Source organism: Ambystoma mexicanum, chromosome 11, assembly GCF_040938575.1.
Source record: "Ambystoma mexicanum isolate Mex_15411 chromosome 11, UKY_AmexF1_1, whole genome shotgun sequence".
Classification (NCBI taxonomy): Eukaryota; Metazoa; Chordata; class Amphibia; order Caudata; family Ambystomatidae; genus Ambystoma; species Ambystoma mexicanum.
The window spans coordinates 187339234-187360887 of record NC_090934.1 but is presented as its reverse complement, the minus strand read 5'-3'; the positions used below and the strand labels follow the sequence as shown (position 1 = coordinate 187360887).

General features: G+C 48.8%; 1 protein-coding gene across 9 annotated transcripts in view; it reads left to right on the top strand.

The window, feature by feature from the left end:
• LOC138503205 (uromodulin-like) overlaps positions 1 to 21654 on the top strand; it is an 895795-nt gene that overhangs the window by 87884 nt on the left and 786257 nt on the right. For all 9 annotated transcript variants that reach the window (XM_069622787.1, XM_069622786.1, XM_069622784.1 and 6 more), the window contains exon 2: positions 4629 to 4754. In XM_069622787.1, coding sequence (XP_069478888.1) covers positions 4629 to 4754 — 126 coding nt within the window. The remainder of the gene's footprint in view (positions 1 to 4628; positions 4755 to 21654) is intronic.

Genomic DNA, 21654 nt, shown 5'->3' with positions numbered 1-21654 from the left:
TGCAGTAAAGGACAACTTGTTGTATTTCCAAGAACGATTATACCTGCCCAGCACAGATTTACAGAAAAAAGTAATCTCTTGTTATCACGATTCTTTAATGGAAGGACATCCCGGTATGACCAAGACTTCAGAAAAGATCAAGCGCTACTTCTGGTGGCCGTCTTGGAAAAAAGATATCAGAGACTTTATAATGTCCTGTGGAGTATGCGCCCAAAACAAGAGTCGAAAGGAAAGACCAGCAGGCCTCTTACGCCCTATTGACATCCAACCTCGCCCTTGGCATACGCTTTCTATGGACTTCATCACCGAACTACCTCCGTGCTCCGGATACAATACGATTCTAGTAATCGTGGACTTATTCTCCAAGATGGCGCATTTCATTCCGCTCAAAGGCTTGCCAACAGCAGCAACTCTGGCCCGTGAATTTCTGGAAAACATCGTCCGACTGCACGGTTTTTCTTCGGTTCTAATATCGGATCGTGGTAGTCAATTTATTTCTCATTTTTGGCGAAGTTGCTGCCGGTCGGCTCAAATTGATGTGAGACTATCGACCAGTCACCACCCTCAGACCGACGGACAAACCGAGAGGACCAATCAAACTCTGGAACAGTATTTACGCTGCATGCTGCAACAAACTGAAAAAACCTGGAAAGACATACTTTGGATAGCCGAATATGCCTACAATAACTCTGTCCATTCGGGAACTGGGAAAACCCCGTTTTTCCTTTTATACGGCAGTCACCCTCGAACCTCGGAGTTGGATCCCCTCCAAGATCTTGAAACACCAGCAGTAGAATACCTGCATGCTACATTCACCCAAGCCTTTAAGGAAGCTGTTTCTCACCTTCAAAGGGCTAAAGAACAATACAAGAAAGGAGCAGATCAACATCGGAAGGAAGCCACTCAATATCAAGTAGGGGATCAAGTCTGGTTATCTACCAAATATCTACCTCTAAAAGGGCCACGTACATTCAACCCAAGATACCTTGGTCCCTATTCCATCACTACCATAGTAAACCCAGTAGCGGTCAAGTTGGACTTGCCCCCGCACATGAAGATTCATCCGGTCTTCCACGTCTCTCTATTAAAACCCGTGCAACCTCAAACCCGACTAACTAAATCTCCAAAACCTATCCTAGTTGATGGAGAACTCGAGTTTGAAGTCAAAAGCATTCTGGACTCCAAGATCTCCAAATCTAAACTATTTTACCTAATTAACTGGAAAGGCTACGGCCCCCAAGAGAGATCCTGGGAACCTGCTGAATATGTCCACGCTCCTCGCCTAATCAAAAAATTTCATCGAACATTTCCTGACAAACCCAAACCCCCGGAGAAGCCCGGTTTGGGAGGGGCCTTGAGGGGGGGTACTGTCATGATCTCTGCTTCCAAGAGGTCAGGACTTGCCCAACTCCCTTGGAAGCAGACCCATAACCCAGGTTCCGAGCGCCAACCGGTCCCAATTGGGACCTTTTGGACTCTGTCCTGGCGCCGGTGGCGCCAGGCTCATAAATGTGCCCAGTCCCAGCGCTGGAAGCGCCGGGCTCATAATGCTTGGGTGGACTTACCTGCGGCAGACCATGCTGCTTACTTACCTGCCAGTTGAGCCTCTGATCCTCTTCTGTTCGGGACTACTTTTCCTGTTGGGTGGGGCAGGAGCCACTCCCTAGGTTCAGAACCCTGGAACTCTTCTGGAAAGCAGGGACTCTTTTCTTTCCTATGCGTGGCTGTGGAAGGAGACACCTAAGCACTACAGGAGGCTATTTAAACCACACCCGATGGATGAATCTTGCTTTGTGTTATTCTGCATCCTCTGCAGCAGAACGCTCATTGTGTCTTCTGCATCTGATCCTGGGCCTAAGGAAAAAGGCTTACCATCCTGAATCCAGTCTTCAGCAACACCTATAAAGACAAGAAAGAACAGGTTAGCATTACGGTCTTCAGTGACAGCGCTCCTTTTACCTGATCCATCGGCTGTCATCAACGCCTCGCACTGCATTCCGACATCTGAAAGACAAAAGCTTACCAATTCTGCGCACGCTCCGGAGGCCTTCGGCGCTCCATCCCGCATCTGAAAGATAAAACAAGGTGCGTTTAAAGACTTTGGGGAACTTAAATACTCACGAGCCATTACTCCTTTCACATCTAACCCAGTGGGTATTCGGGCACCCTGCAGCCACTCCGAACTTATACCTGCAAAGGAAAAAGACCGTTAGAGCGCGCCGTGAAGCAGGCAGCAAGCGCTTACTTACGTGCTTCAAGGCACTTCTATTAATCACATGGGCTCCATCTTCGCCATCGCCGGAACCCTGCAAAACAAGATACAACATTACTAAAGACTTTTAAAGACATTTGAATTACTCGAAACTTACCGTGCGTGAAGAAAACGACGGACAGCAGTCCTCTGAAGTCAAGAGGCCTGCTTCCCTTATCCAGTGAGGAAACTGGTTTCAGCACCCTGCTCCGAAGCAGATGGAGAGCACGGCGTTCACTTACCTAAGGTGAGCGCGTTAACCTTTGGGGTCCTACAGGAGAAGAGAAAGGGAAGAAGAGAGAGACATTCAATAACCCAGTTCATTAATCCCATATTTTCTATCTGCAGACACCTTACCCTTCAAGTCAGACATACAGTGCACAGGGGTCCAGCCCAAAGAGCCAGCCGTGTGTTACACATCACCTTAGAAGATACGGTATATACGCCCAGTCAAGACCGGCGCCTCTACGGGAATCAGGTGAGCGTTACAGAGATGAGGGGCTACGAATGGGTTTGGTGTGAGCAGAAATTAAACGGCATGAGTGCCAAGGAATTGGTGACTGAGAAATGTGGGTAAGGGAAGGAGGTGTGTATAAGGTAAGGGAAGGGGATTGAGCTAATAGTTAAATGATGGAGGAAAAGGGGAATGGATCTCTGAAAGTTAATTGTACGAAACGGGGGCCATTGAGAATGTGGTGTAAGGGAAGAACACAAGAGGATGATTGGTCAGGAAAATAGGGTAAATGAGTTGGAGGTAAACATCTGGAATGCAGATCAGCAGGTTGACTGTTGCTGAGATATATGTCTGCATACTTGCTATGAACATATGTTTCAATTACTACTTCTCTTATATTTATTGAGGTTGTTTTACCATGTGACTTGTTGATTTGAAAGTAAACACAATTGTACAGACTGAGATTATAAATATAGAACATTTTCATTATAAATATAATCGTAGTCTGTTTCTCAGATCTATTTGCCTCAGGATACAGCTGATGAATAGGCTTCCCTCTTGTAGAAACATTGGTGCTTTGAAAAACAGATTTATTGAACGGTGTACTAGCTTAGCCATGGAATAACTACTTTGCAGAAAGCATTCTCACATTGAAGCTGGAATAGGAGAAAATGAAGTCATCCCTGCTTTCTGAATTGGATGCTTTACCACCAGGATGACAGGGTTCAAATCCCCACCTTCCACACATCATACATTATGTGATCCTGAGCAGATTACTTTTCATCACTGTGACTTATTATCCTTAACTATCTGCAAAGAAAACCACACTTATATGGGTTTATACTCCATAAATAATTATAATTTTAACTTTTTATTTCAAGTATACTGGTGAGGAGGCAGGATGGCAAATGAAGATCTTATATTGTGGGGGTACCCATGGCACAGGTAAGGGATTTGTATTGTGGGCTGGGGATGCAGGAACCTGGGTATGGGTCTTTGCCCATGCCAGCTTATTTTTGACACTCAGAGCAAACCCAGACCCCCTGGATCAGCAATGGCTCTGCTCTACCAATGAATTCTCTAACTTTGCCATCTCTTTACATTGTTCTCAAACTAAAAATGAGTTGGGATGGAATGAGATTTAGCCTGCTGTCAAATTACAAACCACAACACAATGAAAACTGGGCTCTAATCCCAGGTTTCCCATTTCACCAATTATATTATCCTGGTGAAATACTTTTATAGTTTGATAAGTGGGAGAATTTCTAGGGGTCTGGGTCTCTTAGAAACCACAAATATAGCTGAAAAATATGTTTCATAAAAGGAAAGTAATGTCAATAATGTCTATTATATATACTTCAGAATGTGTGGGAGGGGGAAAGTATGGTATTGAGTTTACTTGTTCGGGATGTTGGGGCCACTGCACTGTTGGCTTGGGCCATTGCACTATGGGCCAGAAAAGTTAAATTGCCCCCCGAGCCAAATGTTGCCAGTCCTCCACGGGATGCCATCCTCAGCCAATGACTGCTGGTATTTCTAGTGTCATTTCTGTAAGCAGCTTTGTCCATCCCTTAAACAAAGAATACTCCCTTAATATGAACCCCTGTAAACATATGGTTACAGATTTAGGTCCATTCTATTGCAACCAGCAGGATGTGGGGTTCACTGGATGGTAGAGGTTGCATGGGCGTCAGGACATACCTCGCTGAGCTGATCTGAGGCATTCATGTGAATCGCCTGCTGCATGCTTAACACACCACTCCTGTATGTTTAAGGTTTTCTATACATATGTTCATATGTCTGGTAGCAGTGTAATAGTTTCTATGAAATGTTTGATGGAAGAGGTGAAATGGTTATAGACTCGTAGACCTTCCATTGAATCGCACCTAGAGGATTAACACTGTCATTTTACCATCCTCACAGCTACTGAAGCAATAACAACAATACCAACAACACTGGTGCCAACAACAACAATGGCAGAATGGCCATTAACAACAATGCCTATAACAACTTCAACAACAACAGCAACAACAATTACAAGTACCTCAGGTAACCAAAAGATTTAGCCGATAACACTTTTGTGGTGGCTGTAGCTGTGATGAAATATGTGGTGGAGGCAGTGGGGTGGATAAGGAGAGAGGACTTGGACCTATGTGCGTCCAGTACTGGGTACATTGATTTATAGTATTGGGAGTAGGCTTTATAGAATCTCTGTTTGACTCAAAGGCCCTGATTACCAGAATGCATACTGCGCACTTCCGACACTGGGCCTGATTCACAGAACGTTTTCCTATGGGATTGCGCCATTATAAAACACTTCTGTGAATCAGACCCACTAATGTATGCAAGGGGACTGGACAGTGCCTCTTTGAGCTATTGTCCAACCCTTCCAAAAATGCTCACCTCCCCTTTGAGACTAAGGTGACCTGAACATTTCAGCAATGAGAGCAAATGGAAGCAGGGCATTCGCTGCGCTCATTCTATTTTCGCTCATTTTGAAGAATCTGGCCCAGGTAGTTCATGAGGCCATCTACTGTACAAGTGGGCGGCCTAACGTCATGTGGGACAAAAGGAAGCAGCAGAAGGCTAAGTTGCAGGAGCTACTGTTGGCCGCCCCTTTGCCATTTTTTATGTGAGTTGCATCTTACTTATCAACAGTGACATGCTTTTGGGGTTTGCAGTGAATTATCAAACCATTAATGGTTTTAAACAGCATTTTACTATGAATTTTGGGACTTCTATGAATAAAAATCTGTTAGGCTCTATGTGTCCTCGGATGTTATGGGTGTAAGTGGGTCACAGGCTTGTATCAGACAGGGGATGGCATTTAGGGCACTGATAGTCTCCACTGCTACGTGGCTCTGCAGATGGCATGGGGTCAGACGTACATTCAAGTCACAGTATAATCTCCGCCAGCACCTCACCCATCCCTGTAGCCACTCATACTTGATGGATGTTTGGTGGAATGGCGAGATTCAGAGTGGATTCAGGTTCTCAAAATGGCCACTACACCACTTCCTGTCTTGTCTTCATGGTCTATCAATAGTTACATCACCGCATGGGAGTATATGGGTTTATTGCATGCGAAAAATGTTGTTCCTGGAATGCATAATCTTGCAGTGACACTCTAATCAGATTATGTGGGAATTATGGGAATTACTGCAAGTAGATATTATCCTAGCAATCTTTTTAGACTTTGGGCCTGATTTACAAAGCCTTTTTCAATTGGGGTTTTCCCATTCAAAATTGTTTCTGTAAATCAGGCCCAAAGTGTTTCTGATCAATGTCTGACTTTGGGGGCCTCGTTTTCCAATTCTCAATGGCAGTATGTTATGGAGAAAAGCAATATGGAGCTTGTTTTCTAATGAGTAGTAACATTGATCTAAGTGTAAAAGACGCGCCTAACACTTACGCATTAGATTTTCATCACGGATCATTTTCCTTCATTTGTATGGCAGAGAGGAATGGCGGATCGTACATTACGATTCTGCCGCCCACTTACTCTCCACCATACAAATACTACAACATGTATTTTGCCCGCACAAAGGTGTGGATTACTGTGGAGTCCACCTGGTTTTTACACCAGCAAAAAGCAGGAAGACTCCATAGGAATCCTTTGAAAATGGTGGCCTGTACTAAATTTGCACGGTGGAGGGCAAGGCATGTAAGCATGTACACTGCCTCTTTTAATTCCCCTTTTGCACTCCACCGTGCAAACAAGGAACATTTAGTGGCGGGAGCCTGTGCAGCTAAAAGTGTAAACGGAACAGGTCCCCGCCGCTGAATTACGTGGCACCAGAAATCAGCCCCTATGTAAAATGATTGTTTTCACCATTAGGTACCGCTCCCAGGGATTGTCCTGCTTTTTGCAGGTGGAGCGGAGACACAAAACAAATGCACCGTTTCCAGCTGCTCTCTCACCCTTTGCCTGCAAAATCGCAATGCTTTTACACCAGCATGGAATTTTCATGCAGGAGTAAGTGCATTGCATTCTTCTGGAATTTGCGAGTTTGCAACACCCGCTTGATTCCATAGGAACAGGTCCGGACTGGCCTATAGGGCAATAGGACCATGGCTCAACCAAAAACACAACAGGTGCAGAACAAAGCAGTGAAGATAGCGGCTGGAGCCCAACTTTTTGCAAGAACAGCCGACCTGCACAGGGACCTGGGAATCAAGATGTTGGATGAACATCTAGCAAAGCTGAACAGGAATTTCTGCCAAGGACTGGATCAGAAGGCAAACCCTCTGATCAAGAAACTTGCTACGATTCTTACAAATCCTTTGGACCGCTACCCACGCCTGTCACAGCTCCATCCCTGTGAAACCTACGACTAAACTCTCCACCAGAGAAATTGGAGTAATGAGGCACAGCCTCGGTATCCAATATCCCCCACTGACAGATCAAAACTGTCAGCAAGACATCTCTCTCTCTCTCTCTCTCTCTATCCAGATAATTGAAGTCAGTTGATAACCTCCTAAAACAAAAAAAGCGGTATGGCTGTTTTCACCCATCGTGTGGGCATTCACAGGAAGGTTGCTTCTTTTTATAAAGCCGCATCAATGTGAGTTTTTATTCTGGTATTAGAGTTAGGAGCTAAATCTTTTCGAGCTGAAATGGCAATAAAACATGAGAATTCGAATGTTGATTCGGGATTAACCCTGTACTATCTGCAAATGCTACTGCATTCTCAGATTGAGTGAGGGTGCTTTTTCCTCCAGGTTGTGAGGACTCAATGCAGAGTGCCTGGGGAGATGGACGTCCACAATAAATGGTAGTTCGATGAAATGACTCTTTTCAGCCAGATCTGTGATTATTAGTCCCCTCACCACATTTATTCCAAGCTGAGGGTGTTGAGTGCCTGCTGCAGAAATGAGTGGGCATAGCTTTACTTTTTATTTATTCAGACATACGCAAGAGAATGCAGTTGTAATACAAAATATGCAAAATTAAAAATCGTAGCATGCAGGATGCAGTTTATAATGCAATAAAGTGATGCAGGGGAGAATAGTTGGCGGTTCAGAACCTCTCATTCTAAGTTGCAGGCAGCAGGATACTGTTTCCTAGTAGCGGAATGTAAGAATCGTACCACAGGTGCAAATGGGAGTTAGACCAGTCTCGTGCAAGCCCTCGCCTGGCTCTTATCCCCCTCAAAGTGGGACGGCAGGGTCTGATGGTTTGAGCAAAAATGCCCACGTGCTCAGTGGGCATCCACATACGTGCTCGGACTGGCTTAAGGCCCAGTAGGGCAGTGCCCGAACCGAAAACGTAAAATGTTAGTTTGGACGTGTTTTTTTTGGCCAATTATGTGGGCCAGTTTGATAAGTTATTTCACCATGCGGCTGGCAGTTTTGGACAAGTGTTACTGAATAAATAATCTTTAAATTGCACAATTTGTATCACGTTTTATCAAAACCTCCTCCTTGGGCCACTTTTTCATTGGTGCACGAGACAATTGTATGCCTCAGTCCAACTCTCATAAAATGTGATACAGTCTCAGCCTCGCTGTTACTACACAAGCAGCCACAACCTTTTCTTTTATTCCGTGTAAAACATGGGCCACCAGGGGTGGACTGGCCTTTAGGGAATTCTGGAGATTTCCCGGTGGGCCTCTGCACCCTGGGCCTCTTTTCTGCGGTATTTCCAAATTTGCTCATAAGAAAAGCATTGGGCTTGCTGAAAATGTGTCGTATGTGGCCACTTTGAACTTTATTTCCAGGGCCTCTTTTGGTCCCCAGTAATTATTTCCAGGGCCTCTTTTAGTTCCCAGTCCACCCCTGTGGGCCACGTCCATCACTTGCAACTTTGCCCGCTAAGGAAGTTGTAAGAATAAGAGGTACTTTCCCGCCCATGTACTGTAGTTCTTGAAGGTAGCGCTGGACGCACGCACTTACACAGGTTAAATACATGTTGTTGACTGATTTCTGGGCAGGCTCGCATGGTTGCGCAAACATGTGCAGTACACAGTGAGCATCTACATACGATCCGAAACCCTTGCCCCAGCGTGACCCTGTTACTGCACAAGCAGCCTCGATGATTAGCGTTGTTATTCTGAGTAAAACACTGGTGGCTTGTAGCTTTTCCTTCCTCTTGTAGTTTGAAGAATGAAGGGGAATTTCCCAGGCCCGTGCTGCAATTCTTGGAGGTAGCAGGTCTACATACCTGCGCCGCGCACGCACGTCACATACATTTTTCTGCCCGGTTTCCCAGTAATTTGCGCGAATCTGACTGATTGCTATGTTGCTGGAGGCCTGTTTTAACACGTTCACGTTGGTCAAGAGTTTCCGCCTCCCCCCCCCCCCCCCCCCCCCCGCTCGTGGAAGACTAGGATTAAATACCCGAAGCTCATTATTTACAAGTGCGCACCCTCCAGCCCCTGTAGTTCTATGCAAAATTAGTTTACATTGTTTTGCTAAGGAAAGCTTGACACTATACGCAGAGGCGTAACACAAGATCTGAGGGTCCCCCTGCGAGCCATGATGTGCCCCCCCACCCCCAACTCGGCAACAAATCACGGGTTGCACCACACTCTGGGCCGGCCTAGATTACCACACTTGCACAATACGCACAAACGTGCTGCTGAAGGGGTACGCTGCACACTGCACTAGGAGAAAGATAAATATGTGTTTTAATGAAATATACTGCACACTTTCTGAGAAAAATTGGCTAAAAAGCCACAGTGTTTGCTATTGTTTTGTAGGGTAACACCAGTCCAATACATGCAAGTCACCCACAGTGCACTGGAACATAAATGTTTTGCTATTATTGAAAACATGTCCCACTGGCTGCACAATGTAGACCAGTGTAGACACGTAATAACATTACAGTAAAGCATGCCAGGCCACATATAGACATACCTAGACTGGTTGCACCAAAATGCCACTCCAAGCAATAACACTCATCAAGAAGAGAGCACACATTCAAGCCTGCATCTCTGCGGCTCTAACAACACAGCCAGACTCTTTAAAATCTGCAAGGAACTGGCCAATCTTTTTGCGGTCTCTACCTCTCCTGTTCCCTCAACAGGCCCTCTGTATGGCTTTGGCCTCTTGCTTCTCTGCTAAAACTCTGGACATCCTGTAAGCCCTTCCTCTCCCGGCCCCCCCTTTGGCCATCTCTGCCTCTCCTCCTTTCTCCTCTTTCTCTCTAACACCTGATGAGGTTTCTAGACAAGTCCCATCAATGGAAGTGTCATCGTAACAGGACCTTGCTCCAGCCTTGGCCTATTTTGGTAATCATTCTTTTGCCACTAGAACTTTCCTCTCTCCCAAACTCTTGGAAAAGCTGTCCATCTCCCAGCTTACTCTCCACATTGAATCTGTTGGTTGTCTCCATGACCATCAGTCTGGCTTCAGAGCTGCCAGAGGCACGGAAACTGCTCTCCTGAACACCTGTGAAGATCTGATCTCTAACCTTGATTCCAACAATCCTTCTGTCCTCATCCCCCTTGAACTTTCCTCTGCTTTCGACATGGTCAATCACGCCATCCTGATCAATCGATTCCGTGAGAACCTGGGCATCGTGTATCATGCCCTGGAGTGGCTGACCTCCTCCCTCTTGGACTGCCACGCCCAGATCCAAATTGATCCCTTTCACTCCGCCACCTCTCTCTACCTGTGGCATTCCACAGGGCTCTATCCTCTCACCCTGGTTTTCCAACCTCTACTTGGCCCCTTTTACCCACCTGATCGCTACCTTCTCCTCTAACTTTCTGTGTTATGCGGATGACACACAGCTTTCCTTCAGGCTCCCCTCAGCCTATTCTCCTCTCTCGCTCATTCCTGGTGTCATCTTCAACTTCACCCTCTCTTTCTCTCCTCACATCTTGGACGTCGCCAAGAAGACCTACTACTAGCTGCACCTCCTAAAAGGGACTCTTCCCATTCTCACATTCCCCGAGAAGCTCACTGTCACCAGAGTGCTGGTTCTCTCTAGGCTGCACTATTGCAACAGCCACTTTCTCAATCTGCTTTCCTCTACTCTCTGCCCTCTGCAACTAATCCAGATCAGGACTGCAAGGCTTAACATTGGCCTCAAGTCCAGGGACCGCTTCTCTCCAGCCATGAAATCTCCCGGTGGCTGCCAGTGTCTAATTCAAGACCCTTTGCATTGTGCACAAGGCTTTCTGGGGCTGGGTTCCGCACTACATCCAACGCTCTCTTCCAAATACCTTCCTTCTCGAGTCGTGAGGGTTAGATGCTTCTCCAGGCAGAGAGTGGGGGGTAGATCTCTCTCCTTTGCAGGTGCCTTCCTCTGGAATGGCCTCCCTGCCCCTCCCAAACTTGAGCCGGACCACCTGAAGTTCCGGAAGCAGCTCAAAATGTTCCTCTTCTCCTCTGCTCTCTCTCTCTACCTCCCCTGCTGACCTACCTGACCTACCTGTCTGCTCGACCAACTGGTTGCTTGACTACCCTCATTCTCATTGAGTCCAGGCTCTTTCTTAATCAGTCACCCTTGCACTGCCTCTGGGCCTACAACACAGTTAGGAGGTGTAACTTTTTTTTTTTAATATATTTTATTAGTTTTATAACATACGATAACAAGAAGAAAACAGGCATCAATGGTAATGGTCGAACATATCAGAAGGTAAATCCCCAACTCCCCCACACCCCTCCCTCTCTTTCCCCTCCAAGACCACGGTAAATTCTATGTTCGTCATGAGTCCATGCCCGGGCCTGGGTCGCCTTCCCCGGTTATCTCACCCTCATGTGATTCCGGATAAAGCAAGGGTACTGTTAAGGCCACCCAACGGTGTAGCTCTTCGCTAGAATCAAGTCTCTGCACTTGGATCGCCGTCTCCCATGCTGCAGTTTCCGCTGTGATCCACTTTGTAAGATCTCCCCACCATAGGGGCATAGGTGGGCCTCTGGGGCTCTTCCACCCCATGGCTATACGCCTCTTGGCCGTTATATAAATAAGGTCTCTGAGCCTGTTGAGGGGTTTGTTCTCCCTGCTGCGCCCATACCTGCCCAGGATGCATGCCGAGGGTTCGTCCACTTCAATGTCAATGTCTGCACCAGCCACCCTTTCCTTCACTTGAGTCCAGAATTCTCTGATCACTGGGCATCCCCAGAACATGTGGGTCATGCCAACCTTGGGCTCACTGCATTTGGGGCATGATTGGGTGGTCGCACCGGTAAATCTGGATATGGCTTCCGGGGTGAGGTGCGCTCTGTTCGTAACATACAGTTGGATGAGCTGTAAGCGGGCTTTTCAGGAGACTTTTTTGTGGTAGTGGGTTATATCGCCCCAGGCTTTGTCTTCGAAAACCAAGTTCAATTCGGTTTCCAATTTGTCCCGGCATTTCAGGTCATCTTTGGTGGAGCCCCATAGTAGGGCCTCGTAAATACATGAGGTTTCGTGGCCCCCCTCCGCGGCATCAAGTATTGTTTCGATACATTCCTGTTCATCATTCTGGTCAATAGCGACAGGCCATCTGCTAGTCAGGGCCTGTATGACCGCTCTGTGCAGCAAGAATTGCCCGGCCGGGAGGCCCGTGGCGTTGCAAAGGTCCGGGAAGGCCAAAACCGTCTGGTCTTGGATTAGGTACCCAAGTATGGCCACCCTGAAGGGCTCCCATTGTGTACGGGTCTCAAGTTGCCCCCAGGAATGATTGGACATGAGTGCTGCAATGGGGATCTGTGGGGAGTACGGGTCCTCGGACCCGACCAGTTTGCAGGCCCTTTTCCAGAGTCGGAGCCCCAGCTTAACGAGGTAAGGGCAGTGTTCGAGGGCACTCTTCTCGGTCCACAGCAAATCCCTAAGTAATAGCTGGGGGAGGGCCGGCTGGAGGAGGCGGGTGTCGGTTGTGCTTTCGTCAGCCATCCACCGCACAATGTGTCTCAACTGGCTGGCTAGGAAATAGAGTTCAAAATTAGGGATCTTCAGCCCACCCCTCTCGTATGGTCTCTGGAGGGTCTCCAATGCCACCCTATGCCTGCCTTCCTGCCAGAGGAAGCCCCTACAGAGTTTGTTGAGGTCTTTAAAGAACGTGGGGGAGATATAGAAGGGAATGTTAGTGAAGTTATGCAATAGGCGGGGCAGTGCGACCATCTTAAGGAGGCCCGCCCTCCCGGCCACCGAGAGCGGGAGCTGCCCCCAAAACTCCATGGACTTCAAGAGAGAGTCTTTGGCCCTTACGGTGTTAAGAATATGTTCCGTGCTGGGGTTTTGATGTATAGTTATCCCCAAATATTTAAACGATGTCGCCTGCCATTTGAGATCTAGGCAAGGGAGGGACCCATAATAATCACTGTGTAGTGCGGCTAGGGGGTAGAGGCAAGATTTACTCTTATTAATCTGGATCCCGGTGTGCTTGTGAAAGCTGTCCAGGGTTTCAAGAATGTAGGGTAGGAGGTGTTCAGGGTCCTGTAAGTATAAGAGGGTGTCGTCCGCATACATAGAGACGACATGAGTTGTCCCATCTATAGTGATGCCCCCATCTCCATATTCCTGTCTCAGGTAGGCTGCTACAGGCTCAGCGGCGATGATGTACAGCATGGGAGATAGGGGGCAACCCTGACGAGTGCCTCTGTGTAGGGACCATTTCGCAGAAAAGGTTCTATTGGTTCGTACCCTTGCAGTGGGGTTGGCATAAACCAGCTGGGTCCATTTCAGAAATACGGGGCCTATTCCCATCTTTGCCATGGTGGCATATAGCCATTCCCACCTCACGGAATCAAAAGCTTTGGTGGCATCCAGTGACGCCACCGCAAGTTTCTGTGGTCTTCCCTCGGTACTATAAATGACGTGATGTAACCTACGCAGGTTCTCAGTGATGGATCGTCCGGGGACGTATCCGGTTTGGTCTTGGTGGATCAACAGTGGGATCACTCTGCGTAGTCTGTTGGCTAGCAATGCGGTGAGGATCTTGCAGTCTACATTTAGCTTGGAGAGGGGCCTCTCCAAGCTAAATGTATGAGGCACAATCTGCCCCGTCCTTCCCAGGTTTGAGTAGGGGTATTATCACGGCCTCGCTCAGGGAATCTGGGAGGGTGCCATGCTCGAAGGCCTCATTATAGACCTGGGCTAATATAGGGGCGAGTGTTTCTTCATAGGTTTTATAGAACTCCCCTGGGAGGCCATCCGAGCCCGGGGTCTTCCCAGCTGGTAGCGTTCTAATTACCACCTTGACCTCGTCGGGGGTGGTGGGCTCGTCCATATGCGAGTCTAGTTTTGGCAAGTCGATGACGTCGAGGGCGTCCTCGATCCCCGTGTCAGAGGGGGGGGGTCTCAGAGTACAAATTATGGTAGTAGCTAGAGAAAATCGAGTTAATTTCCTGTTGGGTATGCACGGTAGTGCCGTCCGGTGCGAGTATGTGGCATATGGGTGGCCTGGGGGTTTCCCTTTTGTAGAGCCAGGCTAAGAGTTTCCCGGGTTTTTCCCCCAGGGCATGGACTCTCTCCGTGTGTTTGGCATAGCTTAGTTTACCTAGGGCTTCCCAGTGCTTTAAGCAGGTTTGTCTGAGTTCGGTAATTTTAAGTAAATGATCGGGAGATGAGTCAGCCCTGCTCTCAAGGGCTCGCAGGTCTCCCTCGGCTCGTTCCAACAGGGTTGTGATGGATCTCTGGGCACCCCCAACTGCTGCGATCATCTCACCCCGCATGACCACCTTATATGTGTCATGATGCCTACCTCCAAGGAGCCAGGTCCGACCCAGCAACCCCAGAGGCAGGCATCATTTCCCCCAGGGGAGCGCCAGCGGGCCCAAGCTGGGGCCCTTTGGACGCAGTCCTGGCGCCTTAGGCGCCAGGCTCATGTTGAACTCCTGTCCTGGCGCCTTAGGCGCCAGGCTCATAAAGCTAGACATGTGTTCAAGTGTTTTAATATGCACTTACCTGATGCAGACCATGCTGCCACATCCAAGCCCTCTTGAGGCCTGAATGGAACTACTTTACCTGTGGGATTACTTTCCACCCGGGTGTGGTCGGGGAAGGATACATACCTGATCGGAGGAAGGATACACTTTTGGAACTTCTTCCAAAGCAATTTAAACCACACCCGATCAGCAACTCATGCTTCGCGTTGTTCTGCTCCTCGCAGCTGGACGCTCACCGTGTCAGCTCCTGCATCTGGACTTCAGCCACGCCTGTCAGCATCCTGGGTCACCTGCAAAAGGGAGACAAGAGACCTACCAGCTAATCTGCACCACAGAGAAACCACCGACGATCCTGAAAGGGAAGACATCATTTTTAAAAGCATTTCGTTACGATCGCTGCAGCGCTGCATTTCACTCACCTTTCCTGGGTTCCTCCATCTTCAGCAGCGATCATCCGGATACACAGCCACTTCCCAGAGCCTAGAGAAAAAGACAAGAATAAGAGGTGAGAGAAGGAAGGGAATAGGAAAAGCTCAGTTTCCTTCTAAGACTTACCTGTTGGGTCATTCCCATTTCATTTCGGGTCTTGCTGCTTCCAAGCAGGACCCCGGCCCCTATGGGGAAAAAAGACAAAGACATTAGATGAGCGAATGCAAAAACATTACCTGAGCGCTCATCTAGGACTTACCAGATCTTTACTGGAACTGCACGTTTCACTTCGGGTCGGCGCCATATCTCCGGCATTCCGAACCCCGGCCCCTATGGGGAAAAGACATCAACATCAGCGCTTAATTGCAAGGAGTTTCCAAAGGAATCTTCATTCATCACCTGAAAAAAGGCAATTAACATTATTATTTAAAGCTTGAACTTTCGAACTTGCAACAGAACTTTTACAGTGCCTTACCAGTATAATCAAGCTTACCTGAACTCCCATTCAACCTCAATCCAGTGAAGTAACTGGGTTCAACGCGCCCCTGCGTCAGAAGCAGGATGGAGAGCTCGTCCTTTCAGACCCTAAGGTGAGACTTCACGGGGAATCGTGGAAGGGTATCGTGGAGGGTTGGAAGAGAGTGGGAGGCTTGAGCATAACTCAGTCAGTAGGTAATACTCCCTTTTCACGCACAGGGGAATATTCCTGCGAGCCGGAGAAGCCAGAGTTGAGGGCCTTTCCTGTCCATCTTCAGAGTCCCGAAGCCAGACCTGCGCCTCCGTGGGAATCAGGTGAGCGTTACAATATGCCTCAGAGGCGGTGCTTATGTATTTACCACTATGTAGGTTGTTCTCCCAATATTCTTCGGTCTCGTCTCTTATGCGCTCTCTGAATGCTGCTCTCAATCTCCACTTGGGAATGGGGGGGTCTAGGCGGGAACACCTCCCAGGTGACCAACAGGGGAGAGTGATCGGACAGCACCCTCGGCAAATAGTGCGCGTCAACAAACACAGACTGCTGTGCCTGGCTGCGAAAAATATAATCTAACCTTGTATGCACGGCATGTGGTGGGGAGTAGGAGTACTCGCGTTGCCCCAGGTGCTGGTCCCTCCAAATATCACTGAGTTGCAACTGGTGGACTAGTTTGGAAAGTATTTTGGCCGGAGGGGAGGGGCGGTCGTGTTTGTCGTCGGATCTATCCAGCAGAGGGTCAAGGGTGCAGTTATGGTTGCCTCCCCATATCATAATTCTGTCCATATATGGGGTGAGCCGTGTATAGAGGGAGTGGAAGAAGGTAGTTGCGTCGTGGTTGGGTGCGTAAGTACTGACTAGGCATAGCTCTTTGCCTTCGATAGAACCACAAACCACAACCATTCTCCCCTCGTTGTCTGATTTAGTGCTAGTAAGCCTAAAGGGGACCGTGGGGGCAATCCAGATCAGGACCCCTCTAGCATAGGAGGAGTATGCGGAACCCACTAGGGTGCCACGCCAAGTTTTGGCCAGGGCGTCTAGCTTTTTGGCAGCTAGGTGAGTCTCTTGGAGCATGGCTATTCCGACCTTGCATCTCTTCAAGTAGGATTGGACGCGTTGTTGTTTGACGAAGCTGTTCAGGCCTCTAATGTTCCAAGTAACGATCTTTACTGTGTCAGCCATAGGTGTTACGTAGACGGAAGTGTGGGGCCAGCAGGACTCTGGGTCTTATTAGTGCAGAAATGCATGACGAGTGCTTCCGTGGTCTTGGTAATTCCCGTTTGTGGTTCCCAACTGTAGCAATAACTCCCCATTTCCACCCCCCCCATTAACTGTAAAGAACCCGAACATAGAACTAGCCCAGCGAGGTCACCCTCGTTATGGCAATCCCGTTTCTGCTCCGTAGGACCGTGCATAGGTCTCCAGGTGCCCTACGGGTGGGTATGTACACCCAAAAAAAAGGAAAGAAATTTTCCAGGGGGTGGAGAGAACCTTGACTCCAGTGTCTCCATGTCAGGATCCAATCAGCTGTGTGGGGGCTCAAATCACCCGCCGGCGGTAGGTGAAGGCTGCATGATTCCTATCGAGATGGCAGGAGAAACGTTATCTAGGTTTCCGCTTTCTTTCCTCGACATCAGGTATTTGCTGCCCGTCCATCCAGTCTCTGGCCTGTGTCGGAGTGTCGAATAGGTGTGCCCTGTTGTTGTGCAGCACTTTAAGTCTTGAAGGGTACAGGAGCATGTAACGCAACCCAGCTGCCTTCAGTCTGGCCTTTGTGTGTATAAACTGGGCTCTGTTCATTTGAACCTGGAAGGTGTAATCAGGGTAGATTGCAATTGTGGCGGAGTCCCGTTTGATTTGGCCACCTGCTTGGGAAAAGGCTAGGATTACCTCTCAGTCTCTGTAGTTAAGGACTTTTGCTATCACCGGCCTGGGTGGAGCACCCGGTGGAGGTTTTTTAGCGAGGGATCTGTGGGCCCTTTCAATGGAGAAACCTTGGGAGAGTTCACCAGCTCCCACCTTCTGTAGCAGGAGGTTCTCAACATAGTTAGTGGGGTCGGAGCCCTCAATACCCTCAGGCAGCACAAGGAGACGAATATTGTTGCGACGGGCTCTCCCCTCTGCTTCCTCTGCCATGTCTTCCAAGTTCTTGACCCTTTGTTGGAGCTCGTCGACGTCTCGGAGGAGGTGCGTTTTGGATTCGGTATTTTCTTTGACCTGTGTTTCGAGCGCCTCAGTCCTGCCGGCCAAGGAGCGGACATCTTGGCGCAGAAGGCCCAGGTCTATGGCAACGGCATCGATTCTATGCACCATCGTTGTTTGGAGTAGTCTGATGGCTTTGAGGAGCTGGGTGTTACTGGGTTCGGGTATCGTCGTTGCCCTAGGGTCAGGTTGAAGATCTGTGGGCACACACTTCGTGCTCTCAGGGTTCGGCGATTTGCTGGCTGCGTAAGTGTCCATGGTGGTCTGCCGTTGATTGGGCCTGCCGTTTTTACCAGTCATCTTGTGAGCACACAGTCCACTCACGACGAGGGCGCCGGGGGCGCAGGTGGTAGGCCGCTAGTCAGAGGTACGGAGGGGTGTTTTGCACTGTTGCTGCAGGGCCTGGGGCCGAGGTGAAGGTGTGAGGGGGGAGAAGCTTCAGCCAAGCGAGGCGGGAGACAGCGCCCGTTTCAGAAGTCAAGGAAGGGGGTAATGCTCCGATCCCTCACCGTGTTGCAGCGGCTGGCACCCCCTTTCCGTGGTGAGTGAGCAGTGGGGCCTTAGGGTGGTGATATCTGGGCGCCAAGGTGGGGCTCCGTACATCCGAGGAGGCGGCAACGGGCTCGGAGTGTTCCGCAGTGCCCGCACCCCTTCCTGTGGGTGTAGTCCGTGTGGGTGGCGGGTAAGCTATGGCCGCCCGTGGGCTCACCAGTTCTTGTGGATGCACAGTGCGTTGGGCCTGGGCCGCCCTCGGTGTCGGCTGAAGGGCGCAAGGTGGTTCCAGGCGATGGGGTCAGCTTCGGCGACACTCCCAGGCGGGAGGGGGGGGCCGAGGTCCCAGCAATATGCGGTCGCAGGTCCTCTATCGCTCCCGAAGCGAGAGCCAGGGCTGGTTACCCCCCCGCCCGCTTACCTTCGCGGCTCCGACCGGCCGCAGGTCTTGTCAGGGCTCCGCTGGGCTCCCGGTCACGGGCAGGACGCGGCTGGATGGAGGCCCAGGGGGCGGCTCGCTCTGTCTACGAGCACAGTTGCTCCGCTCCTCTCTCTCCCGACCCTGGTGCAGGCCGGCTGGCTGCTCCGGCTCCCCTGTGGGCTCCGATGGACGACGTCCTCTGCGGTGCAGGCGCGTTCTGGTCCCTCGAAACTCAGGATGCGGGAGCCGCCATTTTAGTTCTCGGCTCCGGCACTTCTCACTCAGCGTATGACGGCGTTGGTTGTCTCCAGCCGTCTGAAAGACGGATCAAACGACTGCGGATGGGATCCGGCGACGAATGGTGCAAATTGCAACTTTTAAAAGTTAGCAGAAATACATGAAAAACAGCTAATGATGGCACATCGGCACAGAGCTCACAGGAGACACGTCCGCTCTACATGGCAGTTAGCCACGCCCCCCCCAGGAGCTGTAACTTTAACCCTACAGTCCCTTGTTCTCCTTGCACTTCCCAGAGCCGCGCTGCCCTGGCTGCACTTACTCAGCCCTGTTTTCCACTCCCCTCTCCCTTGCACTTCCCCCCTCCCTTTCCCCTTCTCGTTCTCGCACTTGCACAATCTTAATGACACAAGGCTTAGTAAGATCATTTGTCTTGTCCTCCCTCTGTTTTCCTTCCCTAAAACACTTGTGTACAGGTGCGTTATATATGATTTATCATTTCATATAATTTGATCACAGATGCCCAGAAAAATATTCAGTGCCGCAGTAAAAAACTGCCAGTCTAGCCAGGTAATTACACTTAGCAGGACTGCTTTATCAGAAATGCCCAGTTAAAAAAAGTCATACCATACTGAGGAATGACTAGACTGACTGCACCAAAATGCCTCTCAAGCCACTATTACCACATATCATGCCTGCTTAGCATGGACATGGACAACCATTATGATTTAATGCACAATCCCACCCCCCACACATCCCCTCTCCCTCCCATCCCCTACCCCAACCTCCAAAATCAGCTCATTGGCCCAGAATTACCTCCACTTCCCTCTTCCTTGTCCCAGTGCTTACGTTTGAGGCTCCTTGCCTCATAGGTAAGTACTGGGATGAGGAAGAGTTGGACTAGGAGTAATGAAGATTACACATAGCTAAGTCAGGCATTACCTTCATGTACCTCTACCTCATCCCAGTACTTGTTTATGAGGCATGTTGCCTCATACACAAGTACTGCCTCATACACAAGTTCTGGGATGAGGGAGAATAGGGCTAGGAGTAAGGAAGATTACCAATAAGTAATCAAGGCATTAAACAAAGTAGTGGTGCAGTACCATTGAGCTGACTGGGCTTCAGCACTCCCCCCCCCCTGAAATTGTGGGCTATGTTGACTTGAGCTGGCTGACCTACAGAGCAGTTTCCGGACAGAAAAGGACACAGATGTTAAACAGCACCTGGGTTTCACTGTTAACAAGCAATTACTAATGTACAGCATTTCACTGTTAGTACCTACATTCAAATGCCAAATTATTTAGGCAATTGAAATTGTGATGTGGGTTTAGTACTTGCATGCCAGGGGAGTGATTGGAAGGGTAGAGAGGGAACAGGAGACCAGTCATTCTCACAGCAGTCCATAGGTGGGTGCTTTCAGACTTAAAGGATAGAGTTAACTGCTTGTAATATTGAAGCTGCACTAGAATAGTCTTATTAAAATGCGTAAAGAAGTTTGATGCCCCCACACAAATAAGTTTGCTCCTCCCCACCATGCGTGACGTTAGCGCCTCACCCAACATTTGAAGGGTTAGCCTACCTGAAATGCAGGTTTTGTTGCACCCCTGACCACAAGCACACACCTCATTCACCATATATACACACACACACCCAGCCATCCATACATTTAAGTGTGCACCCTTTCACCATACAGGCACACCCAGGCAGCCACCATACATTTACGTGTGCAACATTTCACCATACAGGCACACACACCCAGGCACCTACCCATACATTTAAGTGTGCATCCTTTCACCATAAAGGCACACCCAGGCAGCCACCCATACATTTCAGTGTACATCCTTTCACCATACATTCACACAGGCAGCCACCTATACATTTAAGTCTGCACCCTTTCACCATACACTCACACACAGTCATCTATACATTTAAGTGTGCACCCTTTCACCATACAAGCACACGCAGACAGCCACCCATACATGTAAGTGTTCATCCTTTCACCTTACACACACACATGGGGTTGAGGGGAGCCATAATACTTCAAAAATAAATTGCTTCTTTTTAAAGTCACTCTGACTTCATAAAGAAATGATTTCCGTTAAAGGAATGGTTCGGTCAAAATTTTGTATTGCCCCTACGGGTCGGCAAAGTGTTTTTAAGCCTAAGTCGCTCGATTTTAGAAAAATTTCCTATGGATTTACCCGAGTTTTCGTCCATTAAACGCACGCAAAAACAGGCACCAGGGAGCTGCCATTTTGTGATAATCCTATCATTTCCCCCATCGCCCTGGCTGACCTGCTTTTGCGGCACTAAATCATATCCCCCGCCCCTGAGCCTGACATTATCAAAACATTCATATTCCCCACCTCTCTCCGTGACGTTACTGTGCTGCGTAGGCAAACGTGCCCAGTCGTCTTCTACGCGACTTCACACAGAACCCGGAAACCAACACAGATCAGCTCACAACACAGCGCGCCACAATTCGGAATATGAAACTGTACTCTAAAATCAAACAGCAACACAGTGAATTTGGTAAAGTACATTTATTTGACATTAAATGTTTATAGAATATTCAGCAATTGCCATATGAACTCCGAAAGTAATTTATTTTCTTTTATCTCTATCCGCAAATCCGTAAAATTTTATCGTGAGTCATGCGCTGTTCCTTTATGGTACACAGGGTGTTGGTTTTCGTTCAAAGAAGCACTTTTGTCGCACGTTGAACCGCAAGGCTGTTCCATCAAGTAGGCACTAGGCCATCGTAAAGGTTGATATGTTGCTTCTAGCCGCTAGTACCGCGTAAGGGCATATGGGCCCTTGGCAATCATCCCATAAAATCATCAGAATGGTGCAGTTGTTTACATTAAGCTGCA